Source organism: Hypoxylon fragiforme, assembly GCF_022984875.1.
Source record: "Hypoxylon fragiforme strain CBS 206.31 chromosome Unknown GGS25scaffold_10, whole genome shotgun sequence".
Lineage (NCBI taxonomy): Eukaryota > Fungi > Ascomycota > Sordariomycetes > Xylariales > Hypoxylaceae > Hypoxylon > Hypoxylon fragiforme.
Window position 1 is genome coordinate 86,816 of NW_026054765.1, and position 26,246 is coordinate 113,061.

A 26,246-nucleotide genomic window follows, 5' to 3' on the forward strand; every position below is an offset into this window, starting at 1 on the left:
CTTCATACTATGAATGTAGATCTCTAGGTTAGGTTACTGTAGTATAGATCCCCCCTTTTCTCGTCATGTTCGAGTTAATAATCAACGATTCTGCTCTCGTCTAGCTTCCAGGTCAACTTAACTACAGGCTCAGTATTGAAGTATTACGAATTTCAAAGTTGTAAAACCTAAAATTCAGGAAACGTGCAAGAGCAATCAAGGATAGGGGCTCCCACGAAAGAGGTTTCTAAGAAAGGGGATTGGAGTTGTGATTGAGAGTAGATTTCTAAATCATATCATCGATTGATCCTAGGCTACTACATAAAATCAAGTGCCTAGTACTTTAGACATCAGGCTTAATACCCCATATCTCGCTCCTTTTCTTTTACCGACAGATCTACGACTCTGTGCCAATGCCTAATGCGCTCTCGCAGACCGCGTTCGTACTCGGGCATAGTCATGACAGCCCTCCCAAATGAACCAGTAGCTTGGTTATTGGCCAAGGCGAGTACCTTCGCCTCCACGCGGTTCAAAACCGATGCGGTCTGCGTGTCAAAATAGAGCCCACAATGACGCATTTCTTCCAGTAGGTTCAACATCCCGACAAGGTCACCACGACGATTCCAGTAGATTTCCATGAGTTCGTTGTAGAAAGGCGTTGATACCCCGAGGACGTAGGACTCTAGTCCGATCTCCTTGATTCTGGGAAGAACTGTGAAGACAAGAGGAGAGGAGGCGGAAAAGGATGTGTCGAGACGTCGTAGTGCAATGAGAAGATATGCTGGGTATAGTGGTCCATGTACGTAGAGACTTAGTTTTGGGAGTTCGGGCTCACTCTTATTAGCTGCACCGTCTGCTTCTTTCGCGTCGGTTTCTTCGGTTTCGGCTTCGGCTTCGGCTTCGGCTTCCTCAACGTCACCTTCACCGGCTTCTTTGGCGTTGGCTTCATCGACTTCGGCTTCTTCAGCTTCAACTTCTTCAACTTCTTCGGCGTCTTCGGCGTCTTCTTCAAAGGCTTCGGCTGCAGCTTCGGTTACGTCATCATCATCTTCTTCTACCTCTTCGACCTCTTGAGGAAGGTCTTCCGCGGTAGAACTAAAACCAAGTCTAGCAGGCATCGTGAAAACCTCTTTTTCTAGAACATCCCACAAGGCGAAATCCGTCTTCGCAGAGGCCATCAGACTCTCCACACGAGTACGCTCGGCGTGACGCAGAGTCTCCAACTCGACGCTGCGGCCAATAGTATGAGCAGGGGTTTTCCAGCCTTGATCGGACTCATCTTCTTGAGCAGCAAGGGTGGCATCGTCGTATGATATACTATCATCAATTTCCTCTGGGCGTGGCGCTGGAGCTGGAGACCGTACAGCGTCGGCCTCGATGGTGCCAAGAGCTTTCCTGGCAGCAGCGCGCAGTTCGAGAGGGAATCGTAAAAGAGCCTTGTTACGGTCTCTCGCAGCACCGGCAAGGAGGCCAGGGGCGGCAATATAAGCGGGCCTAGCCTGGCCAGCATCCTGGGCTGCCTGCTGCATGATGAGCATAGCGGAGCGTTCTGTGGAAGACACTACTGGATTGGGACCAGCTGGTGTGTTGGGCTTCAGACCACGGGCCCTGATGTCGGCAAAGATACGTTCAAAGACATATCTCTCAGACGGGGTAATGGTGCCACGCCGAAAAGGCGCGGTCTTAGGTTCGGCACCAGGCTCAGCACCGGACTCAGTATTAGGGGCGTATTCTTCTTCCCCGGGTTCCCCAACCTCAGCAGCGAATGGTATTTCATCCCTCTTTAATTGCGAACGTGTAGCATGTATTGAACGAGAAAGGGTGAAGGCAGTTCGAGGATTGGCTCTGAGGATTGTCCTCGTCTGGTATAGAAAGGGTAGTAAGGTCGACATTGTGATGTGAATGTCAATGTAAAAAATGAATGAAATTCTTCAATGAAGTTATCATCAACAAAGTTGGAAACTTTTTTTATTTCTAGATCCTTTTGAATAATTTTTTTCGTCTCTTCTTTTTTTTTTTTTTTCTTGTCGAGAGCATTATCGATAAGACTAACACAGTTTATCTGTATCTACAATGTATTATGTACTGTACATCAGCAGGGTAGCTCCAGGCATGCAATACGCGATTCCGCATGACCTCGCGTTAACTAGTAGGTACTTAGTACCTAGCGCATCCTCGAATTCCCAGGCTTCAAGGTTTCTAACGTTTAATTGATTTTAATTGATTTTCGTCATTCATCCCTTGACATCTCCATCTCTATCTCTATCTCTATCAATCCTTTTCATTTCCTTCTTTTATTTCAGGTTGTTTTCCCTTTGAATTCAACTTGAATAATATCATTATACATCTGACTGCATAAAGTCAATAGGCTTTATTCATGTCCTTTGTAGTGAAGCAGGGAATTGTTTGTCTAAGAGAATGATTTTGATTAAGACTCGAATTCACGTCGCGTCTAAGAAATCACCCTCATCTTGTGCAAATATTCACCACCAAGTTCAAATCCACCCACTTCACCCTTCCAAGCGCCAATTAACCTAGTAGTTTGACATTTGACCGAGTAAACCCTGGCATTTATTCAAAATGGCTCCCGAACTCAGTACCTTCGAGGCGCGAAGGAAAGCAAACGTAGTGAACAATGCCAAACTACTCAAGGACTCGGCCGAGGTCGCGGCTAAGATCCGCCGGGCCGCCGCTCCACCTCCGAAGCCAGCCGCTTCAAGGAAGAGAAAAGCTACCGAGCCCACTCCTCGTACCCGCGTGATTCCCACTCGTCAGAGTGCAAGACTCGCCGGAGCTGGCTCTGACACGAATGGCACTGGAATTAAACTTGAGGATATTCCTACCGAGTTGAAACCACCTGAGACCAAGCGCATGCGTAAGGGTGGTAACCTGGATCTCTTAACGCTTCAGGTGGAAGGTCAGAGGTGGTCAAGTCCTGGTACAATGGCTTCCTTCGTCCACGGCGCACAGCCTGGCGTTCGTACATTCACCGAGGAGGATATCAAAGATACCTCTGACTCGAAGCTCAAGAATCTTCGGAAAGAGATAGACAATCTCAAGTTATACGAAGGTTGGGTGCCAAATGGTAAGTTGGTCCACAGATTTAGTAGTGAATACATTCTTATAGAGTCCCAAACTTAACCGTATGCAGATATCAAGATTACCCCTGAACGTGTCTATGCTCTCACCTTCCATCCAATACAGGATAAACCCATGATTCTAGCCGGCGATAAGAAGGGTACATTGGGCTTCTTCGACGCTTCTCAAAATACTCCCCCAGAAGCAGAGGATGACGAAGATGTTGATATTCCCCTACCACAAGTGAGCGCCTTCGAGATACATAGTAGGACCATCTCCTCTATCAAAGTGCCCACATTCGATCCCAATTCAGTCATCACTAGTTCCTATGATTCATCGATACGTTGCTTAGACCTACAATCTCAAGTCAGCCGTCAACTATGGCAGCCCGACGACGATGGCGTTGATCTCGGTATCACGTGCATCGACATGTCGCCCGAAGCCAAGGACACAATACTCTTCTCGACTTTGGAGGGTACCTTGGGAAGGATTGATAGGCGGTCGAATGAGAAAGCCGATATGTGGGGTTTATGCGACAACAAGATTGGAGGATTCTCTATGAACCCATTATTACCACACCTCATAGCCACAGCGTCCCTTGACCGAACACTCAAGATATGGGACTTAAGAATGATCAAGGGGAAAGGAGACCTTCAACACCCTTCTTTACTAGGCGAGCATCAATCGCGACTCTCCGTATCACATGCCTCGTGGAGTCGGGGCGGATACCTAGCTACATCATCATATGACGACACTGTCAAGATTTATGACATGACGGATGCGATTAAATGGAAGTCAGGACAGGATATTCCCGATGAGAAAATGAACCCCGTACACCAGATTACGCATAACAATCAAACTGGTCGCTGGGTTACAATTCTCAAGCCACAATGGCAAGTAAACCCCGCTGACGGCGTGGAGAAGTTCGCCATCGCGAACATGAACCGGTTTGTAGATATTTTCGACTGCGAGGGAAAGCAACTGGGGCAGTTAGATGGCGAGGGTATTACTGCTGTGCCTGCGGTTGCAGAGTTTCACCCAACATTGAATTGGCTGGTATGTATATTTCCTCCCTTTTATCATACCTAGCCATTTTGAACATGTTACTAACTTTGGAATCTCAAGGCTGGCGGTACTGGAAGTGGAAAGCTATGTCTTTGGCTGTAAAGACAAATTATAAGGATCCAATTAATGGCTGGATAGAAAATACCCATTATGCAGTTAGACTACTGCGTAACTAATCCCTATATACCTAACCTAGATATGTACCCTATTACGGCGTCTCATTGAAGCAACTCATGTATAAAGTAAAGTGGTTTACGGCGTTAGGTTCATGATCATAGCTAGGTACCTACTTAGATACATACGAAGGCGTCTGGATTAATACAAATTCGATACACATATCCATGGAGACCATACTTATTCACTCAGGTCTTCAAATGTGTCCAAGGCTTGTGAGTCCTCTAAAATTGATATTTTTGAGCCTTATTATAGGCAAACGAACTTTTGCTCTAATTAGTATGATCTAACGAGCTAAGTTTCTTTATTGATATCTGACATTGGCTAACGTAGCTCAGGTTAGTGAAGGCTTCCAAGGTTCGTTTGTCCACTCACCGTTGTGCTCGTACCATCTCATAGAATGTGATCTCATCCGCAATAGCTAGGTACCTACCTAAGAGTTTGCCAGTATACCTAAGAATGAACATGAACTGGTCAATACGTCATCGTCGCCCAATACAACTACTTCTTACTCTTTAGGTACACACAACATCCCGTACAACAAATGGTGTGTGCGGCCTTTCAGTCTCCATGTAGTAGTTATCACAGGAATCGCATAGCTGGACGTTCCACGCAGCCAACCAAATCATCCGGGCAAACGGGAATGCGGTGGTCTAGGTACAACACGATGTGGCCTCTATGACCTGGACGTTTTCCACTTTCCACGTAGCTATGTATGTTCTATGTCCTGCTCTTCTATTCCAAAACCTGAGAACCTCTTTTATATAACCATCACCACCACTTTACAGTAAAAAAAAAAAAAAATGAAGCTCCTACTCAACCACCGTTACCACCACTACCTCCTCTCACTGATGCTGGTGGTGGTTCATAGCCAAAGCACCGGAGATACCCTCCCTCGGACATGGAGGGCAACTTTCTACTACGACGTCGGCGCCTGTAATGGCTCAAACGTGGTGACTAGCTACTTCACCTACGAGGGGACCAACGCCGTGAGCACACACCCCTTTCCCCCACCCCCCCTCCTCTCCTCTTCAACCCACTCTCTCAAAAAAAAAAAAAAAAAAAAAAAAAAACATATCAAAACCCTAACAACCGCTTATTCCCACAGAAACTAAGCCCCTGCCAAGACCTCGGCCAGCCCCCCAGCAGCAGCACCCTGACCTGCGCATCCTGGCAGTCCGGCGGCAAGTCCGGGCCGTTCACCTGCACAGACAAGGGGTTCGAGGTCGCGAAGGGGGTGCGCGTGCGCACGGGCGAGTGCTACCTGTACGCCGTGCCGGGGTGCGAGGGGAACACGCTGATTGTGGGAGGGGGAGGGGGGGAGAGCGGGTTGTGTGTGGAGGGGACGAGCAGCCTGGGGGTCGGGGTGGTGAGTTTTGAGTGTAGGGTTGAGCGGTGATGGTGGTGGTAATGGTGGTGGTATTGATGATGATGGTGATGAAAGGAGGGGACTACACGAGGATATGAGTAGTAGGCAGGTACTACGCTTAGGTACTAGGTGGTTAAAGGGGAAGGGAGGATGGGATACGCCTATTAGGGTGTATTATCAGCTAGTATCTGGGCCTCATGGGATAGAAGTGAGGACCTGACATCTAGCTATGATTACCTGTCTAGGTACCTAAGCAGTGTTCCAATTAAATTCGGATAGTCCCCAAAGACATTCATTGATGTGATCTTAATGTATTACAGCCAGTGAGACATGTCGTGTCAAGCAAAGAGAGGCTCATTCACTTGCAGTCACCTTGACCTCTTACAGGAAGAGGCACTAGAGATACCTAATGTATGTACTGAATAGAACAAGCGCACTTTCAACGTTTTCTAGAAGCGATAGGTGTATCATTAAAGCAAAGACAATTCAAAGCAAGGACAAAACAACATCACATAGTAGTTAGCAAACAGGGCACATGCGGCTTGTTTCATAATGTTCTTCTTTAATTCGAGTGTATAGAGTGTACATGTACAGGCCCCAAATAGAAGCTCGCCCGAGCTTACCATTATTCGTATCTTATCGCCCAATGATACTCGGCGTGATGCTCTTTCGGCATGCCATAATATAGGCAATAACCTATGTGGGCAGTGCCTCCTGATGGATGTAAATGTGTCCATCTTTGGGGAAGGCTTGTTTTGTCTGTGTTGTCGGAAATGGGGGGTGTGCTACATATAGTGCTTAGCTTTCACCCCCCTAACTTTGACGTGCTTGATTTCAGTTCGAGACGATTTATTTATCATAACATCATCACGTCGTCCTCCACCTCTACTTCTGTCTCACTGTCGATTTGCAGGAAGCTGTGTGCCAAGGCCTCCTCAGCACTAATCCGTCTCGCCGGATCTAAATCCATGCACCGAGTTAAAAACTCGATAGCCTCCTTCTCCTCTTCTGTCAGTTGGCTCGACTTGCCATCTTTACCACCTTCACTCCTGCACGTACTCCATAGCATGATCTTCTCGAAGCTAAAGCCTCTTTCACCAATAGTCGGTATAGTAGTGTCGAACACGCAACCGTGAAGCTGTCCAGCCTGTCTCATTCTCCTGGAGCCAAATATGGTAGCAATCTCGATCATGGCCTCGATATCATCAGCGCTGTTGAAGAAGGGGAATCGCTTGCACAGTATAGTTAGAAGGATGACACCAGCAGACCAGATGTCGATCTTAGTCGTCTGTTCCGTACACTTGAATAGGACCTCGGGCGCCCGGAATCCACGTGTGCCTGCCCTGTTGGCTCGACGAGAGGGCCGAGTATCATTCACTGGGTACCCTGCCGGTGGGCCAACCTGAGATCCACCAAAGGCTACGGACTGTTGCAATCTTTGTCTTCTGACCTGTCGGTCCTCATGGCAAAGACATGGTTTGGTTTCTCCCTCCTCCCGTTCCGCCAAGCCAAAGTCAACAAGAACACCCCGTTTCTTGTCTGGGTCGTAGAGGAAATTTGTAGGTTTAATATCACGGTGGATAATATACTTCTCGTGTACGGCGGCGAGGGCAGTAAAGAGAGATCGGAAATACACTCTCATGTCGTAAACAGACATGTGAGGATAATACTTGCGGAAATCCTGGTGGCGGAAATAGGGAAGAATCGCGAGTACCTGGTCGGCATGACGGAAGGCTGTGATGAGAGGGCATACGGAAGGGGAATCTCGCAAGTCGTGGAGGAGTTCGAGTTCGTTGAGGATGCGGGATGGCGAAGAAGTAACATAGATCTTCTTGATTGCCACGAACTTGGGCTTCTGTCGGGTTCGAGAAGAGAGGGAGTTTGTACGGGAGTTAGAAGCATCTCTAAGTGGCGGAGGTCTCCATTGGTTTTCTACAGCGTCAATATCCCATTTATTCTCGTATCGGTGGTATTGTATATCTTCGGCCTTGTAGACGGTGGAGAAAGTGCCTTCACCAATGCGCTTTATGAGGCGGTACTTGTTTTTGAAGTTGGGGAATGTAGCCTCTAGCTTTTCCATATCATGCTGGACGCTGAGGTCAATATCGTCGCTGCGGTCGGAACAATCGGTTTCGCAGTCATCGTCATCTTCGGCGTGATTGTCTTGTTCTTCGTCTTCAGCATCTTCTGCTAATCCATCGTCGGGATCTTCTTGGTCTTCTTGGTCTTCTTGGTCTTCGTGATCTTCGTGGTATTCATATTCGTCGTCTAGCTGTTTGGCTCGAGTCTGAGCAGATCCTTCAGCGTCTGAAGTTCCATCTACAGATACAGACTCATCGACGTGGATTCGAAAGGGCTCTTTGACTACTCGACGTTGCATGGCTACAGTGGCTGAGATTTGTATGGAATGCCTCTTTCTCGATCCTCGTCTGTCAACCCCAAGTCCAAGCGAGTCAACTCAATCCAATTCGATTTCAATTCGTTCCACAGCGTCCAATTTTTGTTTCTGGTTCGGGGAAAACGCAGGGGAATTGTGTATGCAAGGTGGTATTTGGGACCGTTGACTTCAATGCTTTGGTTATTATAGGAGTATTAATGGGGTGGGAAATGGAATCTGGGTGTGGAGTATGTAAATAAACGAAGCGGCGTATAGTTATGGTGATTGTCGCAGTCACTGCTTCCTCAATGTTAGTACTAATGACTATGTAAAATGCAATGCAGTATGCAAGCATTAAACATTGAAGACAATAATCATTGATAGTGCATAGTAGCACTGAGGTAGATATGTACTTGCAGTGGATACATAAATATCGTACCTGCGCTAGACCACAACGGTGAATTTTCTGGCGGCGATTTACGCGTTTCTATTGTCTTTGGTGGGTTGGCGCGGGGTATGAAAAATGATTGGCAGGCACGCTGTTTTTTGGAACTAAACAAAAACAAATTCGTTGCTAAAGCAGCTAAACCCTAAATCTTTAGCACCTGGGCAGCCTCAATCTACAATACATCACCGCCCAATGATACAATACCAGCATGGTGCGTCCCTAGCACCTAAGTTAGTATCATACAAACAGCATTAAACTTAAACTTGCATAGCAACCTTGCCTGTTTTTGTCTCATCAGCCATAGTTATATTTACTTTTTACCTTTTTACATTCCCATACCTTCATACTCCATACTCCATACTCCTCTACTAAGACAGGTTGAAATTATCTTGGAAAGTCTGGTATTTAGGAAAACAAATACGATACCCCATTTTGTACTGCAAGTGCAATACAGATCCTTTTCTTCCACAATTATCGATAATCCCTGGTGGTATCTATCTGAGTCGTCTTCTGCTCTCACCTACTTCTACGCCTCCATCTAGAACCCAGCGCTGGTTTGGCGCAAACATTCCAGCCACGATGGGCTCGATCAACTTCGACATTAACGATGCGCTTAAGCATTACATGAGCGATCCCGCTAGCATCGCCACTCCAGAAGCCGATAGTGCTTTGGTCGACTGCGAGACTGACCCCGAATCCCTATCTAACGCTTCTATCCTAAATCCCGTCTTAAATACCATCATCGATGCTGTTGCCGGGAATCCAGATGCCATAATGCGCAGCGCATATTTTGACTCGCTGCAGTTCCTTCTCAAGTGTGCACCCACATCCCATGCTTCCCCTGATGATGTCCAATCTTCTTCTCAGTCTTCCAGTTCGAAATCCCGAGAACCAATTTCTAAGCTTTTCGTAAAATCCAGATACACACAGTTCCTGCCCACCCATGCACTCAGTAAGATCTTCGATCTGATCATGAGCGGCTTGGCAGCCGAATCCGACGCCATTAACCACGATCTCGAAAATCCCGATGAGCAAGAGATACTCAGTCACCACAAATCTCTTCTCGAAATATATGGCTTCTTATTACAGTGGACCATCGCCTGCGTCGAGACGAAAGCCGCCGAGAAATCATCGACAGCCCCGGTATCACGAGCCAGAGGGAAAGGTGCCAAGTCCAAAGCTGCTGCGAGCAAAGACAAAGATGGCAACTGGGATAGCGCTGCACAACTGCAGTTGGCACTAGATGTCATGTCCAAGGTTCTTAAGTTGAAGCTGGGCAAGATCTTTTTGACGACTAGCGAGCGCGATACCTTCATCGGTCTTTTGACGAGGCCCGTCTACATGGTCTTGGAGAGTGAACAGAGGGTCAAGAATACAGCCATTAAAATGCACGCCTTTAAGGTTCTCTGCATCGCCGTGAAACACCACGGTCATGGCTATGGTGAGCGAGACGAGTTGGGGAATGCTGAGTTGGGAGAAGAAGTACTAACATAAGAGTAGCTGCGCAAATCTCCATCGTTCAGAACCTGACATACTTTGAGCACCTCTCCGAGCCTATGGCCGAATTTTTGCATATTCTTGCAGAACAATACGACTACCCACAGCTGGCGGATGAGATATTAAGAGAGATTAGCAACAAGGAATTCAATACTAACGACACTAAGGGGCCCAAGTCTGTCTCTTCGTTCATAATCAAGCTATCAGGACTCGTGCCCCGTCTAGTCATCAAACAAATGACTATGCTCGCAAAGCAGTTAGATAGCGAGGTATGTTTACTCCTCCATTTATGGTAAACTAACTTAACACACATTTAGTCATACACCTTGAGATGCTCTCTGATCGAAGTCTGCGGCAACATGATCGCCCATCTAACTACTCAGGAGGAGCGCAGCGAAAACCATAAATCGCAGCTCAACGCTTTCTTCGATGTGTTAGAAGAGCGGTTCCTAGATATTAACCCTTACTGCAGATGTAGAGCCATGCAAGTCTACACAAGACTTTGCGATCTCGAGCAGAAATTCCCCAAGCGTCGACAAAAGGTAGCCGAATTAGCTTGCAGGAGTCTTGAAGACAAGAGTAGCCACGTCAGAAGAAATGCGATCAAGCTTCTGGGGACACTAATCAAGACGCATCCCTTCACTGTGCTACACGGAGCTCAACTTTCTCGCAAGGATTGGCAAGGAAGGCTAGACAAGGTCGATGCTGAACTGGACGCTCTTCAACCGCCCGCTGGCGCGCCTGGGCTAGGAGAAGACAAGGCGAATAGCACAGCATTACTAGATGAACCTACACAGCTAGAATCGTCGCCCGAGAAACCCAAGGAAATGTCCGACGAGGAGAAGATAGCCGCTGTTCAGAAAGCCCGCGAAGAGGCTGCTACCTCGGAAGCTATTGAAAAGTTGACGCTGACGAAGAGATACTATACTGACGCCCTCAAGTTTATTGAAGTGCTACATGAGGCCACATCCACTGTCTGCCATTTACTTGGATCTAAAAATAAGTCCGAAGTCATCGAAGCTATGGACTATCTAGAAATTGGCAACGCGTACAACATTGAGGACAACATGGTCGGAATTCGACGAATGATGCGTCTGATCTGGACCAAGGGTAACAGCGATGAGGGCAAGGGCGTGCAGTCACATCTTATCGACTGTTACAGGAGACTGTTCTTCGAGGCGCCAGACAGCTTCACTCCCAATGACGCCGCCATCTACATCGCGAGAAACATGATCAGTCTTACGTCAGGCACGACACCGGCAGAGCTTACAAGTCTGGAACAGCTCATAGCAACCATGATGAAGGGTGGAATGATTTCAGACCGGGTCATCACGAAATTATGGGAAGTGTATGGCTTTCACAAAAGAGAAATATCTCGATCCCAACGAAGAGGCGCAATCATTGTGTTGGGCATGCTTGCTACCGCATCGCCTGAGATCGTCGTGGGCGAAATGGAAACGATGTTGCGAACCGGACTTGGGTCCTACGGAAGAGCTGATCTCCAATTGGCCAAATTTACCTGTATTGCTCTTAGACGACTCAACCCCGTGGGTCGACAAGCCAAGGACTCACCGGTCACGTTTAGCCGTCTCCAAAATGAGCATGCCGTTTTGGCGAAGCTAGCTGCCATTACAGAGGTTCCAAGCGACAGCAAAGAATGGTTTGGAGTCGCCGAGCAGGCCATCAACGCCATCTACGCCCTCGCCAAACACCCGGACACGTTATGTACCGAGATTATAAGACGTAGGACAAAGAGTGTTTTTGCTGCGCAACAAAGAGCATTTTCATCATCCCGTCCCGGGTCGCGGGACTTCGATCCCACCATGACAGTTGCCATGGACCACGGGATGACTCAGGGGATTACGATGAACCTCGACGCTCCTACCCAGACCATCAACCGACTAACGTCAGAGCCGCCTGCTGAGCCCAAACAAAAGGCAGCGATTGCTCTTTCGCAGCTTCTGTTTATTGTTGGCCATGTAGCTATCAAGCAAATTGTTCACCTCGAGCTTTGTGAGCTTGACTTCAAGCGCCGAAAGCAAGAAAAGGAAAAGGACGCAGCTGCTCAGCCGGCCAAGCCACGACCTTCTGTCGGCCGTAAGGGTAAGACCCCCACGCCGGCGCCGGCCGCGGAGGACCCCGGCGACGAACTTGACTTGATTGGTGGCACGACGGAAGACGACTTCACGGAGGCCATGGCGCACATACGTGAGCAGGAGCTCCTGTTTGGGCCACAATCTATTCTTTCCAACTTTGGCCCCCTGGTGGCCGAGGTCTGTTCGCGCAGCGACATTTACAGAGACAAGGGTCTACAGGCGGCGGCGACGTTGTGTCTCGCGAAGCTCATGTGTATTAGCAGCGAGTATTGCGAAGCGCATCTACCACTGCTCATCACCATCATGGAGCGCTCACCCGACGCGACGGTGCGGTCGAACGTGGTCATTGCCCTCGGTGACATGGCTGTGTGCTTCAACCATCTGATTGATGAGAATACCGACTTTCTGTATCGTCGTCTGGCTGACCGCGACCTATCTGTCAAGCGCACGTGTCTGATGACCTTGACCTTCTTGATTCTAGCGGGCCAGGTCAAGGTCAAGGGGCAGCTAGGTGAGATGGCCAAGTGCCTCGAGGATGAGGATAAGCGCATCGCAGATCTAGCCAGGATGTTCTTCACCGAATTAAGCACGAAGGATAACGCGGTATATAATCACTTTGTGGATATGTTTAGCTTGCTTTCTGCCGATGATAGAATCCAAGAAGAGGGTTTCCGAAGAATTGTCAAGTTCTTGTTGGGTTTTGTCGAGAAGGTATTTCCCCTTTTCTTTTCTCAGCTATCCACCATGTTTCTATTCCGCACTGCCCAATGATATACTGACAATCACATAGGACAAGCACGCCAAGCAGCTCGCCGAGAAACTGGCAGCTCGCCTCCCGCGGTGCGAGACGGAGCGGCACTGGAACGACGTTGCGTACGCACTAGGCCTACTACAGCACAAGAATGAGGACATTACGAAGATTGTAGGCGAAGGGTTCAAGGCTGGCATTCAAGCTGCTGGCTAGATTTCCTACCTAGGTACCTATGATGTTGTTTTGCAACGGTAATTGATGAATGAGTTTCTACGATATAATGCCCAGGCTGATGAAGGCAAAGAGAGAGGGGGGGGGGGGGAGAGAGGGAAGGAGTACGGCGTCGATGGATGAAATGATAGATAGTCTTGTGAGCTGCATAGTATAGAAAGACTGATCGAAATGGCATCGTTTTAATTGTTGAACATGTTTTTATTTTATCTTTTTTTCATACTTGAAGACCTCGGGAGCATTGAATCCCTTAAACACACAATCTTAGTCATCTATGGTTTATGGCTTATGGTTCATGGGCTTGATTTGATCATAGTCTTACTCACGATATCTATAGTGCTACAATAGATGGGTACCTACCCAGGTAAGAAGTACGAATACCTATCGACTAATTAATTAAAAGCCCGATGATGTGCATGCATATCATACGGAAGAGCAAGAAAGATAGATACCGGCCTACATACCTAACCTAGGTAGGTTAGGCAGGTTTATACCTCACAGCCTCCCCGTGTTCTCTGTAGACTTATATATATATATAGGTTGGTAGGTAATGTTGGTCTTCTTTACTGTTTACTGTTTACTGTTTATTGAGCAACTATGTACATACCTACATACCTAGCCTAGGCAATAAATATATGTAGGTAGGTAGGTAGGTAGGCACACACAAAAGCCACGCCCATCTCTGCCTCTGCCTGTCTCTGCCTCTGGCTCGGGGAGCTCTTCCACTCGAAAACCAGCGCGTGCTCTCTGCTCTGCTCTGCTCTGCCCTTCTTTGCTTCACTCTTAACTCTATCCTTCCCCTTTTGACTTTCTTTTGCTACGGGTAGGTTACTAATGTATGTATATTGACAGATCCCATCCTTTCTCTATTTCGTAATCCTGCCCGGGGTAATAGCGTATGTCGGTCTTACGTATCTGCGAGTTGAATATATCCCATTAGCGCCGATTCCTGTTCTTGTTCCTGTTCCTGCTTCGAGCACATAAGACAGAAGAGAGATTTGCCGAACGAAGAAGAAAAAGAAAGGGAGAGCAGCAAAAAAAAAAAAAAAACAAAAAAAAAAAACATACTTATCCGAGTTATACACCTTCATGTTCTCGCCCAGCAGCTCCTTCTCGCGCGCCTGATCCGCCAGGTGTCTCCTGACCAGATCGCGGTCTTCCTCGGCCTGCAGGAGGGGGATCAGGTGGATGCGGGACCACATCTTTTCGCGGGCGAGCTCACTGTTGTTGTTCAGTCCCGTCGTTAGCATTGATGCCAAACCAAACCAAACCAGATCAGATCAGAGCAGAGCAGATCAGAGCAGAGCAGAGCAGAGCAGATAGGATTAGGATTAGGATGTGCGCGTATCGTGAGGTATAAAACGTACTTCTGCTCTCGGATACCCTGTCCCAGCTTCCAGAAGCCGAAGACCATGACGGCGCCCATGCCGAAGAGGAGCGTAGCGGGGCGGAATCCCGGAGCAGGTAGGTTGCGCTTGTGGGACATGTGTGGGTTAGCCTTCCGGTCTTCATTGTATAATATAAGAGCCACGCATCAATCCATCATTGTTTCAGCAGTAGCTGCTCGCTCTCGTCGAAAAAAAGTTCCTCCTCTTCCTGTTTGTTCCCTGGTAACGATTCCTTCTTTCTTTCTTTCTTTTTTTCTCTTTCTCACGACCCCCCACGGCCCCCCATCATCTCCTCAAGCCAAGCTGCAAACCACCCCAACAACTCTGGACATAATGCGAAGCCCCCAAATGACGAACGTATAAAACTAACCTTGTACTGCACAGGGCCGTAGCCCCCGACGGGGGGCATATCCTGCGGCATGATTGCGATATGTCGATTTCCGAATATCTAATTGTCTTGTCTTGTCTTGTCTTCTCGTTTCGTCTCGTCCGTATCCTGGTTGTATCGTATCGTATCGCAAGGTAATGGAAGAGAAGGGAAGGGAAGCTCAATCAATCGTGTAGGTAAATCGTTAATCGGCCGATCGTGGATGGATGATGGATGAAAGTGGAGACTTGAGAAATTATGTCAGCATTAACCAATATTGATGTCACATGACACTCCATATAGTTACTAGTACTTACTACATAGTACATACCTATGCATGCACTTAACCTGCATATGTAATTAGTCAACAGTCTCACGGCCTCAGTAACATGTCACAGCAGTAACAACAGCAACAGTAGCAGATATGCCTAACTAAATAGCTACCTAACTATGTAGTTACCAACACCACAGAATCGAAGCTCGCTATGCAACCAAACCTAGACACCTAACCTTAAAGGACAAGAAAAAAAAAACTCCCCCTTTAATCCGGTATCAATGCCTGCCTGCCTTGCCTGCCTTGCCTTGCCTTTGCTTGCCTTTGCTTGCCCATATGTTGCTAGCCAGACAACCAACCAGCCCGCCTCGAATTGAAAGACTGATGATGATGGTAATAAATAATCAAATAACTCCTTTCGGGAGAATCCCGAATTCAACTATAAAAGATAACCCAACCATCAAATAGAAGACCTAAACTTGTCATGCCTCCCTTAAAACCCCGTTACGTGTGATAAAAATAAAAAATAAAAAAGAAGAAAAGTTCTATGACCATGATGATGGTGGATATGCCTCTTTTTTGACGCCGCCGAGCTCATGCGTAAAACTCATCCATTCGTAATACAGAACAGAACCTAACCACGCACAAAATGGCCTTCCATCTCCTGTCCTGTTTCATTTTGTCAATTGGAATAGATTAGACACTTCAACCTCCTTCGCCCTCGGCTTGTAATTCTGCCTCGAGCTCCGCCTCTAGATCGGCAAAGTCTTCATCATCATCATCATCATCGCCCTCTTCCCCTTCTTCCACTTCCACTTCTTCCTCCACCTCGCCATTGCCTACGTTGGCTACCTTGCCTCTGCCGTCCTCTTCATCTCCCGTCACCATTGGTGTCGGTAACCCACTTCCCTCTGCGTCCTCCTCGTCCGTAGCATTCCGCACATTGCGTAGACCCGTAGTCCTTGCTTTGGCGATACGCTGCTTCTTAGCTAGCACGCTACCTGTGACCCTCCCACCATCTTCATCATCTTCCATACTTTCTCCTAGTTTGCGCTTCTTTCCCTTGGGCTCCTCGGATTCCGTATCCGTACCTCGATCCGTTCCTTGCGTGCTCTCGAAATCCGAGTCATCCACATCCGACCCCATGAATTCTTCTAATTCCTTATCCACGTCGCCCCACTCCATCCCGTCTAGGTCATCAACGGGACTACGCTGGCCATCCCCGAGCTCGGCTGGCATCACATTGAATCTGTCTCGAAGGTCGTCGTCTTCTTCCTCCTCATCGTCCTCGTCGTCCTCGTCATCCTCGTCTCCCGAGTTGTCGGCGTCATTGTCTTCGCCATCATCTGGTAGCTCGTCCTCGAATAATTGACGACCTGAGGTGATAATAGTGATCTTGGGTCGCGGAGGCGAAGCTGAACCTTCTTCTATGGGTGCCTCTCCAACTCGGTCGGCGGGGTGTACTTGTATGAGGTACGGCGTCTCGTCTAGCTTCGCCCACTGCGCAATCGAATCGGCTAGCCAGTTTTGATTCACAATCTTAATCGACGGAATACGTGCTGCTTGACGGACTTTCTGAGTTCGCGGGCGAGAGATGTTGATCACTAGATGGGTAATCTCATGGCCCACCCGAGTTCTTATCTCGGCACCAAAGCTTTCGGCCTGCATCCCAATCTCGGTTCTGCGTACATCAACATCTAGTGGCACGAGCCCAGAGAGCACCAGTCTTGTGTTCCTTAGCACTTGCGACTTTAGAAAAGTGAGTGTCGATCCTACATCTGGAATGACATCAGGCACGATCTCATCAGCCCTACGGTTCGCACATCGCGCATCGTATTGTTCGTAGAATGCGTGGTGTAAATTGGCCAGATGCTTCTCCAGAAATCTTAGTTCTCGATCGTCATCGCGTAGAAGCTTGTGTCGTTGGTGCGAAGGACTCTCCGATTCGCCATTCATAGCAGAATCTGGGCTATCACTACTCTCGGCAGACTTCTTCTCAGCCTCTTCATCCTCTCGGTCCAACTCTTCTTGTAGATGAAGCAAGGGCCGGTCTTTGAGCTGTTTCTCAAGTGTTCGTTCCTGTTCCTCGGCCTGCAACTGTAAAAGTACAATGTCGCCGTGACCGTTGGCTAGTGGCTTTTCGTTTTGTCCCGGGACAGGACTCGAAGCATCAGGGGCGCCGACTTTGGGTTGCGTAGGTTTGCCGTTGGGGGTTTTTGGCTCAGGAGGGGGGGGTGGGGATGGTGCGGCAATAATATCGTCGCGTTTGGGTAAGAAGCTAGAATTAATGTCGCCAATGCCTGTGAAAAAATCATATGGCGTTACCTTAATCAAATTTGGCCTATTTCGTGGCCATACATCGGCTCGATCGTCAATGACAACAACCATGTTTGTGCTCACAGGGAACAAACGTTGCAGGCTCTTGGCAGTTATGCTCTCATTCTCGTCTCTGCTGATGATCCGGTTGCCAAAGAGTTTTTGTGTCGGATCAACAATCTTAGCAATGTTGAGAGCATAAGCACGCGTGCCCATCGTATAAACGTGCAACTCAAACATTTGATGGATTTTTTCGAGGAATTCGGCCAAGCCTGGACGCATTTTGATGTAATACCAACAGCCGCTGGTTGCTCCTCGTGGACCATCATCGAGTTGAAAGCGTCGAACATCTTTGACAGCGTCATAGTTCGGGTTCGAAGGGTCGCTCTGCCACTCGCCTACTGTGGGATCTATGCAGGCATGGATGATGGTTTGATCCAAGTCGACGACTAGGCTAAGCTTGCGGTCCTTCAGCAACCGACGCTGTAATTGCATCTCGGCACGTGTGGCTTGGTCTTCGCTCACGGTGAGGGCAATGTTGTCGTGAACCATAGCGATAGTAGCGCGTTCTGTGTCCAGCGATTCGCTGGCGTAGTTCGCCTCCTTCATGTCTTTGCCGCATATGGCGCAAAGGCCAGCATATTGCACCTCATGACTGCAGGTTTCTTCAATGGTAACGAGGTCCTGATCTTTCTTGATCACTTCTCCAATCTTAACCCGCCATTGTTTCACCTTGCCTTCGGAAGGGCAATCCCAATCGGCGACGCCCGTTTCTTCGACCTCGTATTCTTCGTTTTTCGTGGGATCGCCAACCTTGCGCATGTATTTGAAAGTATAACGCATTAGCGACTCTTGTTTCGTAACATCTTCGCCGGGGCTCTTTAAGAATTTGGATATGGTAATGGGGTATCGGAGCCGAGCTCCTAATCGAAATGTCTTGGCCATTTTGGGCGGCTTCTGGCTTCGGACGCGAAAGCGATCATGCAATTAATTTGCGAGGTATGATCTAAATGACAAAGACAAAGAATTAGCGTCTTGTAGTGGTTATAAGTTGACAGTGTGTTGGGTTGGTGATTGGAGCGTAATAAGGACATGTAGGACCTTGAAGCTTCACTGTAAGTGGACCTTTGACGTTGTAGAGAGGAGAAATATAGCAAAGGGAAATGCGACAGTTTTTGTAAACAACAAAGTAGCTGCATACGAACCAACTTGGATCGATATATAAATGTATAAAGGTCAAACAAAGAGAGTAAAATATTGTTGCAATAAAAAAAAGGGGAACAATGATGGCGCGAGAGTTTTGGGAATAGCTACTCACTATTGTGTACTACCTCCTATCGATGACGGAAGCTGTGAGAGTGAAATAGGTCGAGCTCAAGAGCTCCAGTTTTTCCCATTGCCCTTTAACAGTGTTAGATGCGAAGACAGTATATGTGCAAATAACGGACAAATGAGGAATGGTAGTATAATTGGGATATGAGTTCGGCGTGGAGTGTTCGCAAAGTGCATATAAAGGTAGTCAAGTATATGCAATTGTTATTGCGCGGGTTAAAGGATTGATGTGATGATGTGAGTATGTCAACTCTGAAGTCGCATCTGCAGTCGCAGTTGGACGGGCTTATGTATGTATTGTGTGGAGTGATAAAAGTATAAGAATAAATAGAGGAGGGTGAGGATGATGTAAAGCAATGATGTATTTAAATGCTCGTTGGTGTTTAAAAAGGAGCAGCTTTGCTTGTGTTGCGTACTTGCGCGCCGCGTTGTGAATGTGTACTTGTAGACCTTGTAGATTCTGGTGTAATAGGCAAGACCAAAAACGGGCTAGTGAGGTTTTGATAGCTTCGATAAGCTGATAGATATAGCAATACCAGAGTCAAAGATATGTTTGTACCAGGTATGATGCTATAAAAGTCAGGGTAGGTAGCGAATGAAAACGTGTGCGGGCTATCCCGGTAGCTGTGTAACGCTGCCGGTTGGGGAAATCTGGTTGGGTGAGACCAACTTGGGTCCAGGTGAATGCAGCGATTAAGGTAATAGGGTAATAAGGTAATAGGGTAACAAGGTAATAAAGCTTAAAGATATAAGATGTAATATGAGATGGCAGAAATGTAGGTAACAGGGTATATAGTAGGTACTATCAATGTAAATAGGTGGGTAGATACCTGATTACTTATAAAAGTACGATGAGAATAGAATAATCTAGCACTTGCATGCAGTTAGAGATTGGGTGATGATGGCATTGTTTTGTGTTGTTCTCAAGTCCACATGTGCATATACTAACTCTTGCAGTCATAAGTCATATGACGTGAAGAATCGGGTGGTTTGGGGGTATCAAGGTATTGAAGGTATGAAGGTATGAAGGTACGAAGGTAATTCGAGGAATTCAAGGTGATCACGCCTCAATTGAGAAAAAAGAAAGGTTTATGTATGTATGTAGTAGGCAGCTAAGTACCTACATACATACATACATAATAAATATACATACCTGCACGGCTTTTACTTATTGTATGTAGATATAGATGTAGCAGCAGTAGTTACACTCATCCACAGTACATATAGGTAGATAGATATGTGTAGATGTATGTAGATAGTAGGATTACTATAGGAATTCAATCCTTGCCGACACTCCTTTTCTGTTCGCCAATTGGTCCAACAGTCGGAGGCAACAGCTCTTAGTAATGGAGGTTATGTATGTAGGCAGGTAACTAGAGTGAAGTAAGGTAAGTACTATGTATGTATGTATAAGGGTGATGGATGTTACATAGGTATGTATGTAATTGACATACATAGGAACATTGAGGAATAAAAAGAAACAACTTGAAGTATATGACTATTATGACAGGTACCTTACATACCTAGCACTGAGTAAATTGAAGTTAGGTCGGTCTGGAATAAGCCACGGCAAAAGATAAAAAAAAAACGCCTCCTTTCTTTTTCTTTTTAGGATTTCACAAGCGAGATGGTGTCCCCTTAAAAATTCACTTCGGGGTGAGGGGACCTTTTTGTACCTGCTGAGGGATGGCGCGTGGGCTGGTCTTGCTATTCTCGATAGGCAATCCCCCCCCGCTGCCCCCCTTGTCCGTTTGCGGGGAGCTATCCAAATTATCAGCTTTTATTGGATGCATCAAATGATGTGGCTATAGCTTCCTGTGCTTCCTGTGCTTCCTGTATTGTGGCTAGTTAGTACATACCGTGGAGCTATTATGCACTTAACGTAACGGCCTAAACCAACGCCCTAACCGTGACTCTTACATAATACATGCAGGACTCGGTACTAGGTATATGTACATGTAGTGTAACTATGTAGGTACCTATGTACTAGTCACTATAATCACTGTGCATCTATATCGAAGTGACTCAGCCATGACTCTAGATCTTAAGACGTGGAACATTTAAAATATTCAAGGCTGTCAACCTTGGCTTTATCATGTACATGTGACATGTGTGATTCAGGTACTTCACTGGTAACTACATAGTAATACTAGTTAAAAGCTGAATAGATGATCGATATAGATACAAATTCCACCTCGGCATGAAAATCACCTAGGTAGATTCTAGACTCTAGACTCTTATAATCTCCCCGCTGTGTTTAATATCTATTGTTATAGCATTGATGTAATAATGTAGTAAGGTAAGTATGTAGGGGGGGAAAGGGGGGAGGGGAGTAAAGGGCAAGTAAAGAAACCCCCTATGTTGAGGCACACTCTATTTCTCTCGTTTACCCATCCTGTATAGCCATAACCTGAGTACCTAGTAGCCATCGATTAATCCGGATCCTGTACGTTCCCTTTTGATATACCTAGGTTGTATAAGGGGATGGAAAAAAGGAAAGAAAACAATTACCAAACACCGGCGCTGGCAATGCAGAAAGGAGCAGTCTTTGCGCGGCCGCGCACCCCTATGCATAACGCAGGCATTCGAGCCCAATATTAAAAAGAAAACCACCCCATTAGCCAACGATCTCATCCCGTCTTCCCACAAGGACATCTTGTCCTATCACGCAGCTCTTCTGACCTTGCTTGTTGCTCATCCGTTCCCTTGCATGAGAATCGAAATCTTGCTCAAACTCTCCAAGAGCAAACATGTAGTTCCAATTTGAAAGCCACTCTAGGCAACATTACAGGCATCTGCCTAAGAGCCTGTTGTAGCCGGCGCTGATCTGGCTGTGCTGATGCTCGTTCCACCATTTCCAGTGAGGGCCCTCGAGCCTAGTGCAGTTGCTCCACTGGTACTGGCTTCCATTTGAGAGAGGGCGCTCTTGACGACGAGTTCCGGATCAACGTTATCACCATCGACGAACGTCCAGCTCTCTTCTTCCGATTCGTCAGCTATGGTACCATCTGGGCTGCTTGCGGTGGCCGCGTTCTTGCCCGCTTTAGACTTGATCAGGCTCTTAGCATATTCAAGATCCCGGTAGATGCATTGGATTGCAGTGTCTACGCCATTTTCCTATAAGTGTAATCATGGTTAGATACGTGTTGTCAATCATCAACTCAAATCGAAAGCATACCTTGCGAATGGTCTCGCCCAAAACCCGAGCCTTGATAATCATTCTTTCACTGTGCGTAACCTCCCATAGCGCCCTCGCAAAACTGTGGGCACCCCATTTCTTTAAGCAGATGCCGACGCCTAGATCCTCAACGCGGCTGCCGAAGAAGAACTGGTCACCGAAAAAGGGTCGAATTATTGTAGGGATACCAGCCCGTAGACTAGCGCCCGTCGTTCCAGATCCACCGTGGTGGGCGGCAGCATCTATCTGGGAGAACAGCCAGTCGTGAGGTGCACTCTTGATCTGGAATATCTGAGGTGGGAGTGTTTGCTCTGGAACTGCGGCGTCTTTATTACCGAGGCGATCGGACCATCCTTTCGACAGCACACACCGAACATCAGCCTTCAACACTGCATCTATGACCTCCTGTGTCATCTTCGCCGGGTCTGGGACAATGATTGAACCGAAGCCAACGTAGACCACCTTCTTGTTGTCCTTGCGCGCTTGTTGGATAAAATTCCACAGGTCCTTAGGTGGAGTCCACTCGGTCCCTTCGTCCAGAAACCAGTAGCCCGTTACGCGGATCCAGTCGCTGTAATCAAGTGGTGGTGCCACAACCGCAGGGGAAAAGTTGTATAAAAAGGGCACCTTGTTTGGTTGCAGTTTCTCTAAATTGGTGTTGGGTAAGCCAAGAATATTATTCCGCCAGCGATTGATTTGATGCGCTGTTGCTTTCCAGAACACGTTATCAAACATAACATAGGTCACATAGTTGTAAGCGCCGCCCATCTTGTGTTCGGGCATAACGAAGGCGTGTGGGTAGGCTCGCGTACGGGTCCACGGCATCGTGAAAGCACGGAAGTACGGGATAGCTAATGCCTCCGCGATATGTATGCCGGCCATGGCGCTGGGACTTTCGATAAGCAAGTCGGAACCTTGGCATGCTGTGTAGGCTGATGCGAGGAGTTCATCCAGCCAGCCGCGGAATTTCGAATTGGCTTCTCTCAAAAACGCCCAGGTAAATGTACCGTTCTGGATGCAGATACGCATAAGTTCGCTAGGGTCACCTTCGACAGGCGCAAATTCGATGCCGTGTCCCTCAATCCAAGTCCTGAACTCAGCATGTGTAGCGATCCGAGCCTTATGACCCTCTGCCATCAGCCCTTTGCAAAGAGCAATGTAAGGTTGGACATCTCCTCGAGAACCGATCGTCAGGCAGGTGACTTTCATCGGCTCTGACGGTTTAAAGTTGAGGAAAGATGCCCTTGGGTCATCGAAGAGGATCGTAGGTGATGAGTCACTGAGACACGATGTCTCATGCGGCATCTTGAGCTCATGTTCAGTAGTTTCCTGAATGCGCGCCTCGTTGAGCGCATCACGTTCAGCCAAGGCTTCGTCCACGCCCCCCTGCTCTTCCTCGTCTAACGCGCCGGCCTCCCTAAGGTAGCGCGTAGTCTCTATGTTCTGAAGCAGAGTGACTGTGCAGTCGTCTCGGATTTCGGCCTTGTTGAATTCAAAAAACAGTTCTTCGTGGCCACGAATGACAACTACTAAACCAGAATAGCCAAACCGGAACCCTTTTTCCTTTTCGGCGGTTTCTATGTCTTTCAAGGGCAGAATCAACTTGGTGCGCGTTCCCAAGAGTAGGCTGCGAAAACAAAAATGTCGATCACTTATGTAGACTTTGCCGTAAAGTGGCAAGACACGGACAATGTAGCCGTAATATGTTGCTTGAAGTTTCTCGGTCTCTGGCAAGGCAAAATGTGCGCGAAACCTGTCCATATCAACACCATCATCATCGTCCATTTCGCCATCAGGCTTAAGTGCAGGGGTTTCGTGATAATGTTTGCGACCACCTTTCCACATGCCTGAAACCTTTTCTACATAGCCCATTGATTCAGTGGCCAGCAGGTTACTCATATGGCGGCTAGTTTGATTCAAGTAATTAGCAAATAGGCCCGCTCTCTGTAGGGGATATGCCCCCATTCTTGCAATCTTTTGCAGCCCTGGAGCATTGGCTGAGCCTTGATCGAGCCTGTCAGAGACAGCCAAATCGTACTGGCCCGTGGTCGCGGCACGATGCTTGTCAAAGGCAATAGCAGAAGACTCGTCCGACTTCTCACGCAAACGACTAGTACCAGATGACCTTTCTTGCCTCGAGCCGCGCGAGGCAGAGGTGGAGCGTCGGATGGTAGGCCTACGAAACACATCGCTACCTCGGAGAATCTGACTACCAGAAGGATCATCGTTAGACGATGATGCCACGGCAGACGTACTGGGGTCTTCGATGGAATGCACATAAGAGTCAGATGACTCGAGCTTCTCTTGTGCCACGCCATTGTCTTGAACAGAAGTCTTGTTCAATGATCGGCTACCACTGAAACTCCGTCGAGGAGAAGCATCTCGTGCAAGAGCATCGAGGTCAAGGCTTCGCCGTCCAAACTGGCGTATCGCGTCGAAGCTACCGCGGGTCACATCAACGCTAGCTCGAGGACTTGGTTCTCGGGGACTATGAGGTGACATGGGAGCTAGCGTCGCCCTGACATTCTCACGAAGTTTTGGTGATTTGAGCTCGAGGTTACTGGGGCCATTAATCTGCTTGTTACTGATGGAGCTGTGACGACTAACCCCCTCACTTCTCTGTGGTTGAGATGAACTCGAGTGTGCATCGTTATGGGCTTGCTGTTTTGAAGTATCATCGACCAGAATTTTAAGGACGTTGATTGCTTCCTTACTGAAACTGAAGAATGAGAAGAAGTACTAGGCGAGGTTAGCTAGAAGCTCTCTTGAATGGCCTAGTGATTAGTGAATAGTGGTTGCATCTTACCTCATCGATCGCATACGTTTCGTCGTTGTCTATAACCCGGATTTTGCATGTATCGGCAAATTCTATCATTTGACTGTCTTCAATATCTATTATGTTGTCAATAGGCAGAGAAATCTTAACGCTGTCACCATCGTTATGAGATCGAAATATGACCCGTTGCAAGCCCTTGACCCATTCTTTAGCACTCGGGGCACTGTCGGCTTTGAGATGATAGGTTCGATGGTGAGTGACGACTGAGAAGGAAAGGCCGTCCTTCTCTTTCTCGTCAATGCTTGCTGAGATGGCATAGCTCAGGTCAATCTGGCCATGCGGGAAGTAGAGATTAGACGGGTCGCGGTAGTAAGCCAACACATCACCCTTCAGGCGAAACCAGTAACGGCTGTACTTAGGGTTCCTTTTGCCGCTTTTCGACAGGTATCCCGACTTGGCGACCTCGTGCTATCTTGAGATTAGCTGGATGCTAGGGATGATTTTAGAAGGAAGGCCATACAGCTTTCTTGGGTAGGTAGGCATAAAAGCAGATGTGCTTAGCTGTAATATACATATAACCCTGTAACAGGACGCTTTGCAGCAGCCAGCATGGGTATTCTAGGTGACATATTAGCCACGACTCGATAGGTAACAACTATTGGTTAGGACAATACCCTCTATGACTTCCTCCGACTCATCGAATTCAAAGATTCGTCTCAGTTGTTGGGCAAGCAGACTAGGCCCTGCTTCTTCGCCGTTGCCTCTTCGATGATCGCCCGACAACCTTTCCAAGTCGAAGCTTGGCCTTGAAGACATCTCGGCTTTTGCTTCTAGCATCCTGCTCATAACTGGAGCGAGTCTTCCTTCGCGATCGGCCTTTGTGGCATCCATCGTAGGAGAAAGAGGGTCTGCTGTCGGGGAGTCTACGCTGTCGCCGTCACCCTCGGGTAGTAAATCTTCTGGTTGCACACCAGAACCTTTGGGTTGTCTATATTTGGAACGTGTAGAGAGTCGTGGCAGCTGTGGCAATGATTTTAAGAGATGGCCGGATAACCTCCGCCGTTGTTTTTCACCCTTCTCTTTTTCTGGTGTAGGTTTCTTTAATATTGTAGTCTGTGCCACACGTTCTCGTTCTTTTCCTTTCCTTGGTCGCTCACTACGATCCATGTCTTCGTCTTCGTCGCTAGATTGGCCTTCGAATCGGTCGTTGAAGTCTACGTTCGAGCCGGCAGCAGCAATCAAACCAAAGATGGATTGGTTCATGTTCATAAACATTTGCGGACCTTGACTAGGCGGTAGTACATCTTCATCGGCATCCTCTCCATGGTCTCTTAGGCATTCGGGAAGCTCCATGGTGGGAAGATGTTCCTCTTTGCGTTTTTTGTGAAGCTTCTTACTAACGCGCCGTCGTGCGGTAGCCTCCTCTGACAAAGGAGCCATAGCGCATCTATAGAGTCTATAGGGCTACTTCAATACAGTCTAGTGATTTGTCGAGGCCGGTACCGAACCGATCTAGGTAAGCTCTTGTTGGATTAGCTTTTGTGTGGTAT

General features: G+C 47.7%; 8 protein-coding genes across 8 annotated transcripts; 3 read left to right on the forward strand and 5 right to left on the reverse strand.

Annotated features, from left to right (window-relative positions):
* Window positions 1–184: 184 nt before the first annotated feature.
* GGS25DRAFT_509077 (uncharacterized protein) lies at window positions 185–1,999 on the reverse strand. Its single transcript, XM_049262527.1, has one exon. It carries the CDS (start codon window positions 1,869–1,871, stop codon window positions 336–338), a length of 1,536 nt encoding a protein of 511 aa, XP_049111957.1. The 5' UTR covers window positions 1,872–1,999; the 3' UTR covers window positions 185–335.
* Window positions 2,000–2,193: 194 nt separating this feature from the next.
* On the forward strand, window positions 2,194–4,460 carry GGS25DRAFT_509078 (WD repeat-containing protein NCU09302/NCU11420). Its single transcript, XM_049262528.1, has 3 exons — window positions 2,194–3,064; window positions 3,131–4,113; window positions 4,183–4,460. The coding sequence occupies exons 1-3, from the start codon at window positions 2,560–2,562 to the stop codon at window positions 4,222–4,224; spliced, it is 1,530 nt and encodes a 509-aa protein (XP_049111958.1). The 5' UTR covers window positions 2,194–2,559; the 3' UTR covers window positions 4,225–4,460.
* A 497-nt stretch (window positions 4,461–4,957) lies between these two features.
* On the forward strand, window positions 4,958–5,956 carry GGS25DRAFT_70612 (uncharacterized protein). The gene is made up of 2 exons (XM_049265969.1): window positions 4,958–5,285; window positions 5,405–5,956. Exons 1-2 carry the CDS (start codon window positions 5,100–5,102, stop codon window positions 5,693–5,695), a joined length of 477 nt encoding a protein of 158 aa, XP_049111959.1. The 5' UTR covers window positions 4,958–5,099; the 3' UTR covers window positions 5,696–5,956.
* Window positions 5,957–6,207: 251 nt separating this feature from the next.
* Window positions 6,208–8,452, reverse strand: GGS25DRAFT_509081 (kinase-like protein). The gene has a single exon (XM_049262529.1). The coding sequence runs from the start codon at window positions 8,043–8,045 to the stop codon at window positions 6,522–6,524; it is 1,524 nt and encodes a 507-aa protein (XP_049111960.1). The 5' UTR covers window positions 8,046–8,452; the 3' UTR covers window positions 6,208–6,521.
* A 248-nt stretch (window positions 8,453–8,700) lies between these two features.
* Window positions 8,701–13,323, forward strand: GGS25DRAFT_509082 (condensin component). The gene is made up of 5 exons (XM_049262530.1): window positions 8,701–9,305; window positions 9,411–9,931; window positions 9,991–10,256; window positions 10,305–12,794; window positions 12,874–13,323. The coding sequence occupies exons 1-5, from the start codon at window positions 9,070–9,072 to the stop codon at window positions 13,045–13,047; spliced, it is 3,687 nt and encodes a 1,228-aa protein (XP_049111961.1). The 5' UTR covers window positions 8,701–9,069; the 3' UTR covers window positions 13,048–13,323.
* A 204-nt stretch (window positions 13,324–13,527) lies between these two features.
* Window positions 13,528–15,240, reverse strand: GGS25DRAFT_509087 (GRIM-19). Its single transcript, XM_049262531.1, has 5 exons — window positions 15,138–15,240; window positions 14,824–15,067; window positions 14,433–14,539; window positions 14,134–14,286; window positions 13,528–13,980 (listed from the first exon to the last, which is right to left on the reverse strand). Exons 2-5 carry the CDS (start codon window positions 14,872–14,874, stop codon window positions 13,932–13,934), a joined length of 360 nt encoding a protein of 119 aa, XP_049111962.1. The 5' UTR covers window positions 14,875–15,067; window positions 15,138–15,240; the 3' UTR covers window positions 13,528–13,931.
* A 1,385-nt stretch (window positions 15,241–16,625) lies between these two features.
* GGS25DRAFT_70687 (HAD-like domain-containing protein) lies at window positions 16,626–18,792 on the reverse strand. The gene is made up of 3 exons (XM_049265970.1): window positions 18,729–18,792; window positions 16,871–18,424; window positions 16,626–16,820 (listed from the first exon to the last, which is right to left on the reverse strand). Exons 2-3 carry the CDS (start codon window positions 18,353–18,355, stop codon window positions 16,785–16,787), a joined length of 1,521 nt encoding a protein of 506 aa, XP_049111963.1. The 5' UTR covers window positions 18,356–18,424; window positions 18,729–18,792; the 3' UTR covers window positions 16,626–16,784.
* Window positions 18,793–21,541: 2,749 nt separating this feature from the next.
* On the reverse strand, window positions 21,542–26,136 carry GGS25DRAFT_516011 (glycosyltransferase family 1 protein; the record flags this gene model as incomplete). The annotated part of the gene is made up of 5 exons (XM_049263147.1): window positions 21,542–21,859; window positions 21,921–24,659; window positions 24,727–25,164; window positions 25,217–25,314; window positions 25,371–26,136. 5 exons carry the CDS (start codon window positions 26,134–26,136, stop codon window positions 21,542–21,544), a joined length of 4,359 nt encoding a protein of 1,452 aa, XP_049111964.1.
* Window positions 26,137–26,246: the final 110 nt, after the last annotated feature.

Bases quoted from the DNA above. Each gene is read 5' to 3' on its own strand.
- GGS25DRAFT_509077 (XM_049262527.1), bottom strand. From the start codon at position 1,871: ATGTCGACCTTACTACCCTTTCTATACCAGACGAGGACAATCCTCAGA.
- GGS25DRAFT_509078 (XM_049262528.1), top strand. From the start codon at position 2,560: ATGGCTCCCGAACTCAGTACCTTCGAGGCGCGAAGGAAAGCAAACGTA. The intron at 3,065-3,130 runs GTAAGTTGGTCC...AACCGTATGCAG, and splicing joins CGAAGGTTGGGTGCCAAATG to ATATCAAGATTACCCCTGAA. The intron at 4,114-4,182 runs GTATGTATATTT...TGGAATCTCAAG, and splicing joins ACCCAACATTGAATTGGCTG to GCTGGCGGTACTGGAAGTGG.
- GGS25DRAFT_70612 (XM_049265969.1), top strand. From the start codon at position 5,100: ATGAAGCTCCTACTCAACCACCGTTACCACCACTACCTCCTCTCACTG. The intron at 5,286-5,404 runs GTGAGCACACAC...TTATTCCCACAG, and splicing joins CCTACGAGGGGACCAACGCC to AAACTAAGCCCCTGCCAAGA.
- GGS25DRAFT_509081 (XM_049262529.1), bottom strand. From the start codon at position 8,045: ATGCAACGTCGAGTAGTCAAAGAGCCCTTTCGAATCCACGTCGATGAG.
- GGS25DRAFT_509082 (XM_049262530.1), top strand. From the start codon at position 9,070: ATGGGCTCGATCAACTTCGACATTAACGATGCGCTTAAGCATTACATG. The intron at 9,932-9,990 runs GTGAGCGAGACG...ACATAAGAGTAG, and splicing joins ACACCACGGTCATGGCTATG to CTGCGCAAATCTCCATCGTT. The intron at 10,257-10,304 runs GTATGTTTACTC...ACACACATTTAG, and splicing joins CAAAGCAGTTAGATAGCGAG to TCATACACCTTGAGATGCTC.
- GGS25DRAFT_509087 (XM_049262531.1), bottom strand. From the start codon at position 14,874: ATGCCGCAGGATATGCCCCCCGTCGGGGGCTACGGCCCTGTGCAGTAC. The intron at 14,287-14,432 runs GTACGTTTTATA...GAACAACAACAG, and splicing joins CAGGGTATCCGAGAGCAGAA to TGAGCTCGCCCGCGAAAAGA. The intron at 13,981-14,133 runs GTATGTTTTTTT...TTCAACTCGCAG, and splicing joins AAGGTGTATAACTCGGATAA to ATACGTAAGACCGACATACG.
- GGS25DRAFT_70687 (XM_049265970.1), bottom strand. From the start codon at position 18,355: ATGGCCAAGACATTTCGATTAGGAGCTCGGCTCCGATACCCCATTACC. The intron at 16,821-16,870 runs GTAGGATCGACA...AAGGAACACAAG, and splicing joins TGCCTGATGTCATTCCAGAT to ACTGGTGCTCTCTGGGCTCG.